Source organism: Corythoichthys intestinalis, chromosome 1 (genome assembly GCF_030265065.1).
Source record: "Corythoichthys intestinalis isolate RoL2023-P3 chromosome 1, ASM3026506v1, whole genome shotgun sequence".
Classification (NCBI taxonomy): domain Eukaryota; kingdom Metazoa; phylum Chordata; class Actinopteri; order Syngnathiformes; family Syngnathidae; genus Corythoichthys; species Corythoichthys intestinalis.
The window spans coordinates 76,387,855-76,406,946 of record NC_080395.1 but is presented as its reverse complement, the minus strand read 5'-3'; the positions used below and the strand labels follow the sequence as shown (position 1 = coordinate 76,406,946).

The 19,092-nt window shown below is 42.3% G+C and overlaps 1 protein-coding gene across 2 annotated transcripts in view; it reads left to right on the top strand.

The window, feature by feature from the left end:
- Nucleotides 1-14,810, top strand: part of LOC130922639 (docking protein 4-like) — an 83,619-nt gene extending 68,809 nt beyond the window's left edge. Inside the window, exons 7-9 of one of the 2 annotated variants that reach the window (XM_057847542.1) lie at nt 1,766-1,907; nt 3,987-4,098; nt 14,387-14,810. In XM_057847542.1, coding sequence (XP_057703525.1) covers nt 1,766-1,907; nt 3,987-4,098; nt 14,387-14,532 — 400 coding nt within the window. In that variant the 3' untranslated portion in view covers nt 14,533-14,810. The remainder of the gene's footprint in view (nt 1-1,765; nt 1,908-3,986; nt 4,099-14,386) is intronic. The other variant, XM_057847550.1, reaches the window with a different exon arrangement.
- The last annotated feature ends 4,282 nt before the right edge of the window (nt 14,811-19,092 follow it).

The window sequence follows — 19,092 nt, the reverse complement described above, 5'->3', positions numbered from 1 at the left end:
TATTGATAACTTATCAGTTACTTTTTACCATTTTTTCTCCTTTTGCTGCCTCAACATAAAAATAACAGAAAAATTTCATCACGTGTAATTGAGTTTTTCAAATAAGGCTTAATCTTTGAGTTAGCGGAGGTTTAATTAGTCCTAGCTTAGCCATTCCGGAGCCCTAAAACTAACAAATAACTGACAAACTGCACGAAATTTGCTTAAATAAAGTCCAACGACTAATTAAATCCCCACTAACTCCAAGATTAAGCCTAATGTAAAAAATTCTGAACTTCCCCTTTGAAATAAAGAACTAGCCATTAAAATGTTGTCTATAAAAGCAATAAAACAACAAAAATTAATGAAATTAACAAAAATACTACAACGTAGTTTTCATATTGGGTCAAAATACTTTTTCGAACAGATCATGTTTTAGCACCTTGAGACTATTCTTTGATTTGTTTAGCCAAAACTCCACCAGAGGAGACAAGATGGATATTTAGAATTTCTTTAAACCTAAGCTTTCAAACGCTACCAACAACAACTTGAACAGTTGATTGAACTCCAACAGTATCAAGATGTGTATGTATATATATATATATATTCACACAGTAAACAAAGGTTTGGAGACACCTCAAAGGTGGATGCTTTGAGGAATGTAGAATACAAAACCTGTTTTCAGTTATTTCACTTTTTTTGCCATTCCACATGTTCGTTCATAGTTTTTATGTCTTCAGTGAGAATTTACAATAGCAGTGAAGATATATAAAACGCAAAAATTATGATGTGTGTCCAAACTTTTGACTTTCGTTTCAGTCTTCAACATGCTTCTCCCCCCAGTCCCACAAATGTAAAACTCCGCCTACGATTACAAACTCTAACTATAAAATGTACATAATTACACATATTATAAAGGCTGGTTGCAAACTGTAGAAGCGCCGGCTGTCTTGTCAGCTGTCGGCTTTGTGTCGAGTTTTTTTCGCGACGCGTTGTGCTGTAATTCCAAGTGCTTCCTTGTTGAATTGGATGTCGAGTATACAGCAGTCGACAGTCTTTCTGAACCAGCGCGGTTTGCAACGCGCAGAGATATTTTTGTCATCTTTACTGGACGGATATGTGATGTAGTAATGTAATGGCTGTATCGCCAGTGAGCAAATGCAGCCGTTTGTTGTATCTCTCCGGCTCCTTTACTGTTAGCATCCTGATAGATAGCCACGCTCTGTGGCAGACGGCGCGCATACAGCATGGTAATACACGTGACCAGTTTTTTTCCGATGAGAAAGCGTGAGATGTGATGTCACTCCCAAACTCAAGAGCAGTATTTTCTATTCAAATGCTCTTTGTACATGACTACAGTATTCTTCATTCTACATACAGTATGAGGCAACAACAAAATAGTAACGCACAGACACTAAAGAAACTAACTTTAATCAGATTACTGGCTCGGAAAAATGAACGTGTTAGATTGCTCGTTACTGAAAGAAAGTAATCAGATTACAGTAACGCGTTACTGACAACACTGGACATTGTGCTTTTGGCCTCAACGGTTTATTTTCAGTATGCATTTATAGCCAATCAGAAAGGCTAAATATTTCACATACGAAATGTACGAAATACGAGACCAATCATACTGTAACAGCAACATGTACAGACTTTCTCTTCTCATATTTAAAAGGGAAATTAGCACCAGAGAACAAAAATGAAAAAGAATTTTCTGTAATAATTAGGAAAATCTAACCTGTGTCCTTTTTTTTCTTTTTGCAATCAATATTTGAATGCATAGGCTGGACACCGACACCGGTGAAGGTCTCTACATATTCAAGACCAGAGACGGAGAGCAGATATATCAAATGGTTCACTCTTCCACACTGGCAATTGCTGAGCAGCACAAGAACGTTCTGCTGGAGGTGGAGAAAAAAAACAGAGTGAGAACCCTTGCTATGACATATACACACTTACAATTCTTTATTCATCCTTATAAGTCTGCACCATCACTGATGGTTAAATCTAGGTTAAAGACCTACTTTTTTAGACAGGCTTTTTAAGGTTTTAATGTGTTTTACCTGTTTTATTTGCTGTAATGAGTTTTAGCGTGATGCATTGTTTTTTCCTCCTCAATTTTATTGTATTCTGCTGCCTTTGATGTATTATGTACTGTATTTTGCTTTGTTGCTTAGCACTTTGAGGAGCTCTCTGATTTTGTAAAAGGGCTATGTAAATAAATTTGAATTGAATTCGCCAACTTTAAATTCAAATATCTAAAATTGGCCAAAACAGTGGATTTAAGAGTTCCACTGTGGATAAAATTTGAGACAACAAGCTGGGGTACAATAATAATAGTGAGAGTCAAGAAACTGATGGTCCAAAATTTTCATGACAAACTATCAAAGTGTCATCTATGCCACATAGATAGTAATTTGGACCACGAAAGTCCATTTCCATGATTAGAATGTTGTGGGAAAAGTTCAATATTTTAGAGCAGACATGTCCAAAGTCCGGCCCGGGGGCCAAATGCGGCCCGGGGTCAAATTTCCTCCGGCCCCCAGCCTCTGTCATAAAATCAATAACTTCTGGCCCGCACACAGACTTAATAAATTGGTCAGCAGTATTGCTACCAGCATATGAAGTAGCTTACACACTAAATGCTGCTCCTCATTTACCCACTAAAAGGCAGCAGCACTCTCACATTACCCCGTGTGACCCTTTACTTCCAATTTCCTAAAATTGCGACAATCAACCAAAAAAAGAAAGTTGACTGCGACGGGCGACACTTCAAGGATAGGTGGAAATTGGATTATTTCTTCAGTAAAATACGCAACAACTGTGTCTGCCTCATTTGCAAAGAGACGGTCGCTGTTTTTAAAGACTTCAATGTGAGGCGATATTACCAAACAAGACATGCTGACATAACGACAAGATTACAGGGAATATACGCAGCGAGAAATTGAAGCAACTTGAAGCTAGTTTAATTTCACAGCAGCAGTATTTCGCAAGAGCCTGAGAGTCGAAAGAGAATGCCAAAAAGGATAGTTGCGAGATTGTTGAAATTATTAATTTAAAAAAATAATAAAGCAAATGTGACACACAGAATGGCTTGCTAAAATTTGCTTAAATATATTGTTCTATGTAGGAGACGTCAGCCAAGATCAGCCCTCCACATTTTTACCACACCAAATCTGGCCCCCTTTGCAAAAAGTTTGGACACCCCTGTTTTAGAGGGTACATTTCAGAAAGTATAACGTTATTTTACTTTACTTTCAGTTCAAATAAATTGTGGGAAACCACTTTTTTTTTCCGTCTCACTGTCTATGTTTGCATGGGGAAAAATTCTTAATCCGCTCAATTTTCGGATTAAAATTATGATCAGATGCACTGTTTTCATGTGCGCTACAAATATTGATCCGATGACGACTGGTTCATTCATCAGACCTTGTGATGTTGTAATTATAGTAAATATTCTCAGAAATTTAGCAGACTAAGGACAGCTTAATAATAAACAGGCACACACAAAAATTTGCATGCACACACAAATACAACACTAGAGACACACCCATTGTGGGATTTATAAACACATTTGGCAAGAAACACAAATTTTCAAAGCACACACATCTGACATGACACACACACACTAATTAAATGTGTGTGTGAATTTTTATACGCATGTTTTACCATGCTTTTTAATCCACACTCACGAGTGTGAGGATCTTTTTAAGACTCATTTCAGGCTGTCGAGAAACATGCATTTTTTTCTATAAGGAGCCAGTCTCCAGCCAATCAGATGTCGCCCTCTTTTACAGCCAATCACATGGGTTGGGGTGTTGTGTCACGTCACTGCTGTGAACCCTCCAACAGGAGAAATGGCGTCTGGCAGCTTATCTCATTTGAGAATGAAATATAAATTGATGAGTTGAGTAGTTCAGACCATTTTACTCAGAGTTAAATCTGGCACAATACTTTTATGTGTGTAGTGCTCCCGTGAATGTGTTTTGTTCTTTTACTTCCAGCTGATGTTTCAAGGCTCAGAAGCGAACACCTACCCAACCACCCCTAAAGCCATTCTGCCCAGATCAGCCTACTGGCACCATATTATGGGAAGCCAGTTTGACACGGATTCTGGTAGGGTGCCCACTAACATTTAAGCATCCTTCTATCCATCGACTGTAAACATTTCCATAATTCGTCAACTGTATGTCATGACTCAGCCATATTTCCAGCCAATCACCGGGTTGACACATTGAGAGAACACGTGACACAACACTCGCACTCTATCTTCAATGAATCATCAATAATTCACCATCAGTTATTCATCCTTCACACAGCCGCTGGAAACTGAAATGTCAGTCAGTCCAACTTCAGGCAACCGGTAGATCAGGATTTTACGACACTGTGCGTTGATCCTCATGGGAAATGCAGTCTTCCTTAAAGCAAAACACTTTTGTCCACCTGCCAAAACTGAAAGTCCCTTAGTTTTGCTTTAAGTTTTTTTTTTAAAGGACTGAAAAAAGTCACTTAGGCTATATTGCCGGGGTCCTCAATTAGCAGACCGCGGTCCACAACCGGACCACGGCACACCTCTCTGCGGACCCACGGACAAACGAAAAAACGGGGAAAAATACCCCAAACTTTTTTTCAACATTCATCATTTGTATGAATCGCCGATCTATCGCTATGCGCTACTATTCTATCGCTAAATTCTGTTTCATTTTTAGTCAAATATCTTCCATGTTCTCACTTCTGTTGTCATCTCTTTGACAACGATGCGCTGATTGGCTGGAAGAGCCTTGGCAGAAAAGGAGGAAATGACAAAAAAAATCAGATCTCACTCTCAGATTTATTGCCACAAGACGCACTGAGGTTGATGATGTGAGTAAACAGCTTTGTGACCCCAAAATGCCATTTCTCTCATTGAGCAGTCTTTTACAGTTAAAGTCACTGTCAATGTCATGCATTAATGTTTCAGCTATTAATGTTTCATCATATTGCATGTATTAATGTTGCAGCTATTAATGTTTCAGCATATTGCATCACACTCATGCATCACAAGGGTTTTGTCACATGTACTGTGTACACTTTATTATGTCACAAAGAACAACTGAGAAGACTATATAAGCCTTGAACAGACAACATTCAGTGTCAGGTCGTCAGCGCGACTCAGCATATGTTTGCATGCCAACTGGCCATTACCGCTTGACCTGATTGTCTCCTTTGCCTGTCAAAATACATAAAATCCTGTGTCTGCGATACGCAACTGGGTCCTCCGTCTCGTACATGACAGTAAGACCTGACCAGAATGGAACCAGCGTATCAACCCTCTGTCCTGGACCGTCTTGACCAAACGGAAGAGGAGGTCGCCCGGATGTCTGGTGACATCGCATCGTTAATCCAGATCGGCAACAAACACCAGCAACAGCAAGAACAACTGACTCAGGTGATCCAAACTCTCACCAACCTGGCAACTCCATCGTCACCACAATCCAATGGTCTGGTTCCAGAAGCCCCAGTTCCGGCGAACCCAGCCTTGGCTATTGACGCTCCCGAGCCCAAGATTGGAAACCCCGAACGCTTTAACGGCGACCCAACTCAGGTATGAGCCTTTCTGACAAGTTGCAAAGTCCAATTTTCCCTGCAACCCCGGACCTTTTCAACCGAAGGGGCCAAAGTTGGATACGTCATCACCCACTTGACTGGTCGGGCTCGGCTTTGGGGAACAGCGAAATTTGAGAGGCAAACACGAGCTTGTAATAACTTCAATGCCTTTGCCGATGAAATGATCAAAGTGTTTGACCCGTGCTTTTCTAACTCTGAGACATCCCGCGCCCTTATGACCATCCGTCAAGGCAATCAGTCAGTGTCGGAGTATTCGATTGAATTCCGAACTCTGGTGAGGCGCAGCGACTGGAACATGGAAGCCGTGATCGGCGCATTCTATCACAGCCTGGCGGACTACATCAAAGATGAGCTCGTCTTCTATGATCTACCCAGCACCCTTGATGAAGCCATTGCCCTTGTAACCTGCACTGACTGTCGGATTAAGACCCGCCGGCGAGAGAGGGGACATCGGAACGCACCCTCTGCCTCTCAGCCTTTTCCAGTTGTTACTCCAACTCATTTAAACCAGCCTGTGCCCATGGAGATCGGCCGTGCTGCCCTAACTCCTGAAGAGCGCCAGCGACGTTTCATCTCTAATCTGTGCCTGTTCTGCGGGGGTGAAGGTCATCGAATCGCAACCTGCCCAGCAAAAGCCAGAGCTCACCAGACGTCGGGGAGATTCGGGTGAGCTCAACGTGTCTTCAGTCTCCCCCCATTCGTAAACCCTTGCTCCAGATTCGCCTCCTGCTGACTGACACCACCCATACCTTGACCGCTCTCATCGACTCTGGAGCGGAGGCCGACATCATGGATGTGGATCTGGCCCAGCAGCTCGGCATTCGGCGTCACCAACTTTCCCCATCTGTTCCTGCCCAAGCTCTGGATGGACATCTACTCGGCACAGTGACCCACATCTCAGCCCCGGTGACCATGCTTCTGTCCGGAAACCACCACGAGTCCATTCAGTTCCATCTGCTTCGCTCACCAGGTCAGTCTCTCATCCTTGGTTATCCGAGGCTGCGTGAGCATAACCCTAACATAGATTGGGAATCTGGAGTGGTACGAGAATGGGGCAGGAGATGCCACCAGACCTGCCTAAAGGAGGCGGTCATACCCATCAACCCTGAACCTGTCAGTCCTGTTAACCATGAACCTGTCAGTCCTGTTTCAGATATCTCCAACGCGCCTGCCTGCTATCATGGACTCCATGAGGTCTTTAACAAAACCAAGTCCACTTCACTACCCCCTCACCGACCATATGACTGCGCCATACACCTCCTGCCCGGTGCCACCAAAGAGCCGTCTGTATTCCTTATCTGCACCAGAAAGAAGCGCCATGGAGAAGTACATTAATGAATAACTAGCTGCCGGGTTAATCCATCCATTGTCCTGCTGGAGCTGGATTCTTCTTTGTACCGAATAAGGATGGCTCTCTCCGCCCATGCATAGATTACCATGGACTCAATGACATAACCATCAAGAACCACTACCCCCTGCCACTCATGTCATCTGCTTTTGAACTTCTCCAAGGTGCCACTGCGTTCACTAAACTGGATTTGAGGAGCGCTTATCATCTGGTTCGAATGAAAGAAGGCGATGAGTGGAAGATGGCATTCAACACGCCCTCAGTACACAATGAGTACTTAGTCATGCCCTTTGGCTTAACCAATGCCCCTGCAGTATTTCAGGCCCTGGTAAATGATATCCTTCGAGACATGCTCAATATCTTTGTGTTTATGTATTTAGATGACAACTCATATTTTCCAAAACCATGTCTGACCATATTAATCATGTCCAGCATGTTCTGCGCTGTCTCCTGGAAAACTCCGTTTGTCAAAGCAGAGAAATGTGAATTCCACACCAGGTTGGTATCATTTCTGGGACAGATAGTGGCAGAGGGAAGGGTTCAGATGGACCCTGCAAAAGTGACGGCAGTTACATCCTGGCCCGTACCGGAGAACCGCAAAAAACTGCAACAATTCCTGGGCTTTGCCAACTTCTACAGACGATTCATCCGGAATTACAGCACAGTGGCATCTCCCCTCATTGCACTTACCAGCACAAAGGTTCCGTTCAGGTGGACTCCAGCAGCCGACAAGGCCTTCGAGACACTTAAGGCACGCTTCACTTCTGCCTCAATCCTCCTAATGCACGACCCAGAGCCACAATTTGTGGTAGAGGTGGATGCGTCCGACGTGGGGGTCGGGGCATTGCTTTCACAGCGCGCAGCATCGGACGACAAGCTACATCCGTGCGCCTTCTACTCTCGCCGACTGTCCTCGGCAGAGCGGAATTATGACATTGGGAATCGCGAGCTGAGGGCTGTGAAACTCGCTCTGGAAGAATGGCGACATTGGCTTGAAGGATCAGCCGTTCCGTTTCTGGTGTGGACCGAACACAAGAACCTTGAATACATTAGAAAAGCTCGGCGGTTGAACCCACAGCAGGCCCAGTGGTCCCTATTCTTCACACGTTTCGATTTCACCCTCTCTTACTGCCCTGGTTCCCGGAATGCAAAGCCCGATGCCCTCTCTTGAGTATTCCAGAATGATGAAGCACTAGTGGAGGATTTTGTGCCCATTCTCCCAGATTCCTGCCTAGTTTCCCTTCCCAGCTCTGCAACCGGCCTGTCTCCCTTTCACACTGTCTTCGGCTATCAACCGCCCCTGTTTGCCAGCCAAGAGGGAGACGCTTCCTACCCTTCCGCCCAAGCCTGCGTACGGCGATGTCGCCGAATCTGGTCTCAAGCCCGTACCGCTCTTTTAAAGTCTGTTTCTGGTTATGCCATCAGAGCAAACCGACGACGGACTGCAGCCCCTGCATACCAAGTGGGCCAGAAGGTATGGCTTTCTTCCCGGGATCTGCCACTCCAGGTGGAATCACATTAACTGGCACCCAGGTTCGTTGGTCCGTTTCCCATCAAGAAGATCATCAGCCCATCAGCTATCCGACTCAAACTACCCAGGTCTATGAAGGTTCACCCAACCTTCCATGTCTCCAAACTAAAGCCAGTCCATGAGAGCCTCCTGGTCCCCAATGCAGCACCACCTCCCCCTCCTCGCCTGGTGGACGGGGGTCCTGTCTACACAGTTCGCCACCTGCTCAAGTCACGCCGCCAGGGCAGGGGCCTCCAATATCTGGTGGACTGGGAAGGATATGGTCCTGAGGAGAGGATGTGGGTTCCAATTGAGCAGATTGTAGATTGGACCCTCATATCAGACCTCCACCGACTCCATCCGGACCAACCGTCTGTCCGGCGGGATCGACCTAGAGCGGCTTGCTCTCAGCCCATGCCTACATCTGACTCTGAACCCGACCCTGTGCTATCGGTAGTTGATTCTTCCACTGGCGAGGAGGAGATTGAGCCAATGCCCTCGAGGGATGAGGCCATGGACTCGGATAGGTCGGTGGATTAGTAGCCCTTGGTGTGCTCAATCCTTGGGACTTCTGGAGCCGTCCCTTGAGGGGGGGGGTTCTGTCATGTATTAATGTTTCAGCTGTTAATGTTTCATCATATTGCATATTAATGTTGCAGCTATTAATGTTTCAGCATATTGCATCACACTCATGCATCACAAGGCTTTCCTCACATGAACTGTGTACCCTTTATTATGTCACAAAGAACAACTGAGAACACTATATAAGCCTCGAAAAGACAACATTCTGTGTCAGGTCATCAGCGATTCAGCATATGTTTGCATGCCAACTAGCCATTACCTCATGACCGGATTGTTTCCTTTGCCTGTCAGAATCAATAAAATCCTGTGTCTGCGATACCCAACTGGTTCCTCCATCTCGTACATGACAGTCAATAATTGTTATGTTTACACCTTCATGACAGAGCTTGTCATTTATGTTCTGAACAAGTGAACATGTACTGAACTACTTGCACGTTTTCTTTTTTGTCCAGCAGTGTTTTACAGTTACAAAATGTACTGTCAATACTATTGTTTGCACCTTAAAGACAGATCTAGTCAATTATTTAGTGTACAGGTGTAAACATTGTACTTGCATGTTTTGTATTTTTATTTGAAGTAAAAACAATTGTTTTGTTAATTTATTTTCATTTAATCAGAATGTACATTGTATTTTTGTTTGGTGAAGGGAAGTGATATTTAATAAAGGGTATTAACATTTAAAAAGAATGGAACAGTAAAAATGCATTTGCTATAAGAAAGTTGAGACTGTTTCTGTAAGCAGGTGGGGCCGATAACATATCGCTTCGGACCAGTGATTGACACTTGAGGAGTGAAGGCATCAAAAGACAACATGCCATCTGGAGTTGGCCCACCTCGGAGAGGTCTAAAGAAGAAGGGAGCAAAGGGCACATTTCCGAGGACCAGAGGATTCTGGTCCTCAGAAATGTGCCCTTTGCTCCCTAGGTGTAGGGGCACCTATTCTGGCGAAGCCAACAGCTGACATCGAGAATAACCATCTCCCCATTTGGCATCAAGGGACAGGAATTCCATGGACATTCAACCAATCACATGAACTCACATCCTCAGTTGTTCATCTATAAAATACCGGGCAAGCCGGAAAGACTTGGTCAGTCTACGCCGATCGTTTTTGGGCTAGGATCAGGAGTAGTTCACTGACCCAGCATGCTGCTTAGACTCCTCTGTCAAAAAAACTTAATAATAAATAAATTGTTGACTTTGAACATGTCGTTATTGGAGTCCTTCAACAAAAACGAACACGAATGGAACCTTGAGGATTAATCATTTAACAGGTAATTTAAAACACAGGTTCCTTTATTGGTCAAAAGAAAACCATCTTTACCACCTTCGACCTGCCATGTACTTGACCGACATTAGTAAATGGACCCATGCTTGTATGAAAAAAATTATTGTGGACCATCAAGATTTGTAATGGAGGACCCCTGCCCGAGACCCTCGAGGTGAGAGCATGAGGGAGCATACAGTGCCTTGCAAAAGTATTCGGCCCCCTTGAATCTTGCAACCTTTTGCCACATTTCAGGCTTCAAACATAAAGATATGAAATTTAAGTTTTTTGTCAAGAATCAACAACAAGTGGGACACAATCGTGAAGTGGAACAACATTTATTGGATAATTTAAACTTTTTTAACAAATAAAAAACTGAAAAGTGGGGCGTGCAATATTATTCGGCCCCTTTACTTTCAGTGCAGCAAACTCACTCCAGAAGTTCAGTGAGGATCTCTGAATGATCCAATGTTGTCCTAAATGACCGATGATGATAAATAGAATCCACTTGTGTGTAATCAAGTCTCCGTATAAATGCACCTGCTCTGTGATAGTCTCAGGGTTCTGTTTAAAGTGCAGAGAGCATTATGAAAACCAAGGAACACACCAGGCAGGTCCGAGATACTGTTGTGGAGAAGTTTAAAGCCGGATTTGGATACAAAAAGATTTCCCAAGCTTTACACATCTCAAGGAGCACTGTGCAAGCCATCATATTGAAATGGAAGGAGCATCAGACCACTGCAAATCTACCAAGACCCAGCCGTCCTTCCAAACTTTCTTCTCAAACAAGGAGAAAACTGATCAGAGATGCAGCCAAGAGGCCCATGATCACTCTGGATGAACTGCAGAGATCTACAGCTGAGGTGGGAGAGTCTGTCCATAGGTCAACAATCAGTCGTACACTGCACAAATCTGGCCTTTATGGAAGAGTGGCAAGAAGAAAGCCATTTCTCAAAGATATCCATAAAAAGTCTCGTTTAAAGTTTGCCACAAGCCACCTGGGAGACACACCAAACATGTGGAAGAAGGTGCTCTGGTCAGATGAAACCAAAATTGAACTTTTTGGCCACAATGCAAAACCATATGTTTGGCGTAAAAGCAACACAGCTCATCACCCTGAACACACCATCCCCACTGTCAAACATGGTGGTGGCAGCATCATGGTTTGGGCCTGCTTTTCTTCAGCAGGGACAGGGAAGATGGTTAAAATTGACGGGAAGATGGATGCAGCCAAATACAGGAACATTCTGGAAGAAAACCTGTTGGTATCTGCACAAGACCTGAGACTGGGACGGAGATTTATCTTCCAACAGGACAATGATCCAAAACATAAAGCCAAATCTACAATGGAATGGTTAAAAAATAAACGTATCCAGGTGTTAGAATGGCCAAGTCAAAGTCCAGACCTGAATCCAATCGGGAATCTGTGGAAAGAGCTGAAGACTGCTGTTCACAAACACTCTCCATCCAACCTCACTGAGCTCGAGCTGTTTTGCAAGGAAGAATGGGCAAGAATGTCAGTCTCTCGATGTGCAAAACTGATAGAAACATACCCCAAGCGACTTGCAGCTGTAATTGGAGCAAAAGGTGGCGCTACAAAGTATTAACGCAAGGGGCCGAATAATATTGCACGCCCCACTTTTCAGTTTTTTATTTGTTAAAAAAGTTTAAATTATCCAATAAATTTTGTTCCACTTCACGATTGTGTCCCACTTGTTGTTGATTCTTGACAAAAAATTAAAATGTTATATCTTTATGGTTGAAGCCTGAAATGTGGCGAAAGGTTGCAAGGTTCAAGGGGGCCGAATACTTTTGCAAGGCACTGTAGTTAAAGACAGCATGATTTTAACAAGATATTAACACATAGTTCCTTTTTTTGATCCAAAATCTCCATGTAGCATGTATCACCGACTGTAGCATGTACCACCGACTGTCAAGACACATCTGTCAGTGGACACAACCAGAATTTGGGGGGAATTTATGGGTGAAACGTGGTAATATAACAAGGGTCGCGATGCAGAAATCGCAGACATCAAGGAATGGTCAACATTGTACTTGCATTTTTTTTTAAGTCAAAAAAACGTTTTGTTATTTTTATTTAATCAGAATGTAGATTGTATTTTTGTTTGGTCAAAAGAAAACCTTTACCACCTTCGACCTGCCTTGTACTTGACCGACATTAATAAATGGACCCCTGCTTGTGTGAAAAAAATAATTGTGGACCTTCAAGATTTGTATTTGAGGACCCCTGCTATATAAAGGCCTTAGAATAAGTGTAAACTTTAGAATAGCTGTGTTTTAAATCAACTGTCAACACACTAATCCTCAAGGTTCCATGCGTGTTTGTTTTCGTAAAACAACTTAAATAACGACAACATATTAATAGCCAAACAGTTTATTTCCCTAAGTCTCTGTTCTAATTCCAGTGTTGGGAAAGTTCATTTTCTACTTGAACTAGTTCAAATTGCAGTTAAAAAATTTTAAAAGAACTTCAATTCATAATTCCAAATTTTAAACTAAAGTTAATAGTTTAAAAAAGTTCTGTTCTTACTTCACGCCAATAATTTTTGCAAGCTTGTATTGACAGTCGATATAGAACCAAAGAAAGCAATTATTTTATCCACTTTAATACTGAAACGGTGTCAGATTCACCTTCATATTGTTAGGGTTGCTTGAGCAAGAGGGGATCCCAGAGCAGACACACAGGGGTGAGATGAGTAATCTTTTATTAGCGATCACAAGAATGTGGCGGGGGTGGACGACTTGGCTCGGGGTAGTTGAGCTGGCGTAAGACGAGGAGGCTCTGAAGGAAGGCAGGCGTGGAATCCGACGAGGGGCACGCAGAAAACAGGACCTGGGAGGAGAGCAAGGTAGTCGTAAGCCAGTGATCAAAGATATCATATAGGAATGCGAGATACAACTGACGTGGGTAACAGACGAGTTTAACGGGCGACGAGGTGACAGCATCCACTGGCTTTTATGGATGGCCGATTGGCATTGCCAGCACCTGTGGCCGCTCTATCCATCTGTCGTCCAACCTGCAATCAATAAAAACATGCACGCCTGCCGGAGGTGGCCCAGGTCACAGGAGGGAGGGGCAGAGGCCCTAGCACATATTCAATTTCAAATCCGCGGCGGTACTGATCTGTTCGTAAAACTCGCCTCAATGTTGGCGCTGGGCCGTGTTCTGTCTGTACCCCATCAGAAATGGTAACTTTGCGGTACTTGCAAACGGCCGCGAATACAGCGATTCCAAAGTAAACACCAAAAATTTTCTATAAAGAAAAGAATATGTACCTCCATTTTGTCATGGACACACATGAGGAAAGTTCTCCTAATACAAATCCTACCATGTGGCTACGCTCAACTCGACTGCACATCTCACAAACACTAGAATGAGCGCATTCACAGTAACGTTCTTGAGACAGTGTTATGATGCGTTCAATACACTTTTACCCAAAACATGAACGTGTTCATGAACGCGTTCATGCATAACACTAATTCTCAGTGTGCTGGGTCAAGCTACACCTCAGGCAAGATCTTATAGATTGACTGAGAATGTCTAAATTTTAAACCAGATCATAGAAATTAGAAACTGAAGAGGGTCTAGTTTTCTTCTTATTGGTCATGAGTCCATTAAGTTCCTGGTTATTGCCAGACTGATGGGAAGAATGTTTAGACATCTGCTGTCAGCCGACACAATGGATGGACACCCTCTTTCGTCTCCACCATCTTCCCTGGCTGGCTAGCTGGCTGTAGTTGTTTTTTATCCCCCTTTTGGCCTCTGTCGGCAGTCCAAAGGTGTATTTTATCAAAAGAAACTGTCTAAATGTTCTTGTAGCAGATCCATCTTACTGTTATTGCTCCTTTTAAACGTTACTTCTGGTTGTTAACTGTTACTTCCCTTTATTGTCCTCAGCAGTGACCACTGTCCCTGAAGGTTTAATTTAGTAATGTGCCATGACTGATGGTTTGGGACTGTAAAAGTTCCAATTTCATGTTGTTGTTTTTTTTTTTTTGTCTCTTGCAGCTGCTATTTCTTCTGTAAAAAAACAAAAAACAAAAAAAAAAAAACTTTTGTGCTTTGTTTTAGGCAATGCTTCAGAAGAGCTGTTGCTGTCAACTTGTTTCCCTGCTGAAGGTGGTGCTTCTCTGTCCTCTGAAAACATTCCTGCACAGTCCCAACCTGATATTAACTTAGGTTTCAAAAGACTCCATACTATCTTTCCAGGACAGTAACACATTCACACACTACAGTGACTGTGATTAAATCTGCTCAAATCATAATACTGCAAGTTGGTTCATCATCTTTTTTGAAGTTCAATAGTTGTGGTTATCTCACAATTCAGGAGAAATTTCATGTCTGGTAAATTTGTAAAATCAGTTAAAAAAAAAGAAAAATTGGGGAAAAAGAGTGTTGATGAGTACTCGATGAAAAACGTATTCGTGTTCGTTCATTTATAAAATGTGCAGTGGTGTAAGTGGGCCCGACCGTTCTGGAACGCCATTCTGGTATAAAATTCGGGGACAGAACGGTGGTTCAAACCTGAAAATAAGACGGCAACTGTCAAACCTCCATGTTAGAAATAAAACTGCCTCCTGCCACACACACATACAGTGGGGCAAATAAGTATTTAGTCAACCACTAATTGTGCGAGTTCTCCCACTTGAAAATATTAGAGAGGCCTGTAATTATGAACATGTGTAAACCTCAACCATGAGAGACAGAATGGGGGGGAAAAAAACAGAAAATCACATTGTTTGATTTTTAAAGAATTTATTTGCAAATCACGGTGGAAAATAAGTATTTGGTCAATACCAAAAGTTAATCTCAATACTTTGTTATGTACCCTTTGTTGGCAATAACGGAGGCCAAACGTTTTCTGTAACTCTTCACAAGCTTTTCACACACTGTTGCGGGTATTTTGGCCCATTCCTCCATGCAGATCTCCTCTACAGCAGTGATGTTTTGGGGCTGTCGTTGGGCAACACAGACTTTCAACTCCCTCCTCACCCCGTGGTGTCAAAATGATAACAAGAACGGTGAGCAAAAATGCCAGAACCACACGGGGGGACCTAGTGAATGACCTACAGAGAGCTGGGACACAGTAACAAAGGCTACTATCAGTAACACAATGCGCCGCCAGGGACTCAAATCCTGCACTGCCAGACGTGTCCCCCTGCTGAAGAAAGTACACGTCCAGGCCCGCCGGCGGTTCGCTAAAGAGCATTTGGATGATCCAGAAGAGGACTGGGAGAATGTTATGGTCAGATGAAACCAAAATAGAACTTTTTGGTAGAAACACAGGTTCGCCGGTTTGGAGGAGAAAGAATACTCAATTGCACCATACCCACTATGAAGCATGGGGGTGGAAACATGCTTTAGGGCTGTTTTTCTGCAAAGAGACCAGGACGACTGATCTGTGTAAAGGTAAAAATGAAAGGGGCCATGTATCGAGAGATTTTGAGTGAAAATCTCCATCCATCAGCAAGGGCATTGAAGATGAGACGTGGCTGGGTCTTTCAGCATGACAATGATCCCAAACACACAGCCAGGGCAACAAAGGAGTGGCTTCGTAAGAAGCATTTCAAGGTCCTAGAGTGGCCTAGCCAGTCTCCAGATCTCAACCCCATAGAAAATCTGTGGAGGGAGTTGAAAGTCCGTGTTGCCCAACGACAGCCCTAAAACATCACTGCTCTAGAGGAGATCTGCATGGAGGAATGGGACAAAATACCAGCAACAGTGAGTGAAAAGCTTGTGAAGAGTTATAGAAAACATTTGGCCTCCGTTATTGCCAACAAAGGGTACATAACAAAGTATTGAGATGAACTTTTGGTATTGACCAAATACTTATTTTCCACCATGTTTTGCAAATAAATTCTTTAAAAATCAAACATTGTGATTTTCTGTTTTTTTTCTCACATTCTGTCTCTCATGGTTGAGGTTTACCCATTTTGACAATTACAGGCCTCTGTAATATTTTCAAGTGGGAGAACTCGCACAATTAGTGGTTGACTAAATATTTATTGGCCCCACTGTACAAGAAGAAAGCAATCTACTAACATCAAACTTTACATACACAAGTGTTAACAACAAGCCTAATAAAGTGCTTGTGTAGCCTCATCCGTTTCAACCGATAATTATAGTTTATTTACTTCACGGAGTTCTGCCGAGCGGTTTCATTGTATGAGTCTGACAAGTCGCGTCGATGTGCTGAGTTGTCCAATCAGTTGGCTGACATACTGACATGTGATCAGCAAATACACGTTTTTTTTTCTGGAACAACAAAAAAAAAGAAAAAAAGGACCAACCTAAAAGGTTGTAGTGACAGGTAACGAACAACTTGAATTAATGCAATTAAAAAAGGATAATGAAATTGAAAATCAATCAGATCTTTCAGAAAAAGAGCTGAGGCTTATTTTATTTTATTTGCTCTGTTGGGGAGGTTAAGAACATTTTCCATGTTAATGTGCATATTCGGACTTATTTTTGTTAGTTATGTTCGGTTACTTATTTATTTCCTGAAAATTTAACCCCTTCAGACCTGCATTTTTTTCTGCTGGGCAAAAAAAAAAAAAAATCTGTGCTGATTTTTACTCTACTCAAACACCAGAACAAAGTGCAATTTTTTTGGTCAGGGATATTTCATGCTTTTACGGGTTATTTTTAATGTTATTGTTATGTGTTTTTAATGAGAAATAAGCACCTTACTTTATCCTTTTTGAAGTTGCGTTTGGTCAGCCGTTTTCAAAGAGCCAAAAATAGCAAAGAGGACGTGCCAAACCTCATGATTTCATTTGGATGGGTAAAGTTTCATCCAATCATCTCACAGAAGTGGCAATAGCAACTAAATTCAATGTATTTATTGGTTTAGAGATGTGAACGTGTCTTGTCCTTCAACAGCATGCTTAGGTCTGAAGGGGTTAAAAAAGTGGATGTTTGCATTACCTTTAAAATATATTTCATTTCAATGTGCATAGTGAAAGAGTAATTTCTACTTATTTTTGTTAAATTTTAAAAATGTGAGTCACATACAGTACATTCAAAAAATAAGTCAATATTGACATTATTTTCAATTTTAATGTACATCCTATGTTCTTACATTATGTTCTAAAGTAGTACAAGCTGAGGTTTTGCATTAAGATGTGAGGAAGTGAGAGAAAATAAAATTAGGAGATGGCGGTTAGTCTTTTTATTCACTGGTATTTTGCATATCATTGAAAAAATAACATTTTGAACGAAAAATAGTTTCTCATACATGTCTCGTTACATGCATTAAACCTGTTTTGTTTTATTGTGTGTTATCGGTATAACTGGGCCAAAAGTAGTTTTATTTGCATTACCCCCCCCCCCCCCTTCTTTTTTATTTAAATCATTGTCTGATTAAATATGATCTTCTATTCGATATATAGTTAAAATTTTTTAAATATTAAATATTTCAAATATATTCTTTTTCCCTTTTTTTGCACAACGACCCCCCCCCCCCCACCCCCGTCTTAGCAGAGAATGGTTTGACCCCGCCCTGGCGCACTCAAGGATACACTATGTACGTGCTGTGCCCTGAAGTGGGAAATTAAAATCTATTGTTATAAACTCTCGTCGTCATAAATTGGGTGCGCAGAAAAGAAAACAAGAGATGAAAATCATAGAGGCGAATGAGAAAAAATGATGAAGTTTTTAAAAGGGGGACAAGAAGCCAGAGAATTAGGGCTAGAGTTGGCTGTGGACGGTGTTGTCGGTAAGTGAACAACAGTCTCTAAGTAAACAATGAACGTTTACATTCGCGATCACCATGACCAAAGCCCGATTCAAGGATATAGGGAGCTTTTAAGTGACCATCGTTGTTGACTTGATCACTAAGCCCTGAAAGGGGCGATCTCGTCAAATTCATTTCAGCTGTTTAGAGAAATGGAACAGCCCTTAGCTTCAATTCAAACATTTTTGCATCGCCTGTCTGCCTCGCCTCCGTGCTTTCCCTGCATTTGGGTCCACACCGCCCATAGGCGGTGAAGACAGTATGCATCTTGCCTAATGCAGTCTTCTGATATGCTTGCAAGCATGACCAAAAACGGAAATGTTGGCTGCGTTTCAATCGAGGTTTAAATGAGCCCTCGCTCACTTGCCCTAGCCACCGCCCCCTGGGGGAATCCCCGCCGCCATCTTAAGGGCCATTCCAATTCCCAAAACAGCGAAGTGAACTTAGTGAGATGGACCCTCAGAGGGCTCAGTGATCGAGTGAAAAACGATGGTCACTCCGGAGCTCCCTGTATCCCACAATGCATTGCAGTGGTACACGGAAAATATGTCCATGCGGTGGTGATAATGAAGCTCAAATACCGTTGGCTGCTGTCTGTTTACCACCAGAGAAGAAGAAAATGAATGGAGGAGCCAGCACGGTGTTTGAATGTGATACCAAACTGCCTTTGGAATTGTAAAATTTATCATTGTTGTTAATAAATAAAAATTTAAAAATTAGACTGAATGTGGCAGTTATGGCAGGACGTATGGAATCACAGGAGTGCCAAAATGAATAAATAAATAAATAATAAAGATAAATAAATGAATAAATAAAGAGTAAAGTTACTTTTTTATTGACTTTCACTTTTTTCAGTAAAGAAAAGGAAAAAACAGTGACAATTTTTGTCATTGATGTTTCTATTTCGCTTGCCTTTTCTATTTTGCTTTTAACGAAAGGAATGGTCTGTCAATCAAATGGCGTTGGGAGGGACTGAAACTAAACTTCAAATAGGTTAAATGTTTACAATCTGTTTACAGATTGGAAGGTATAGACAAATAAA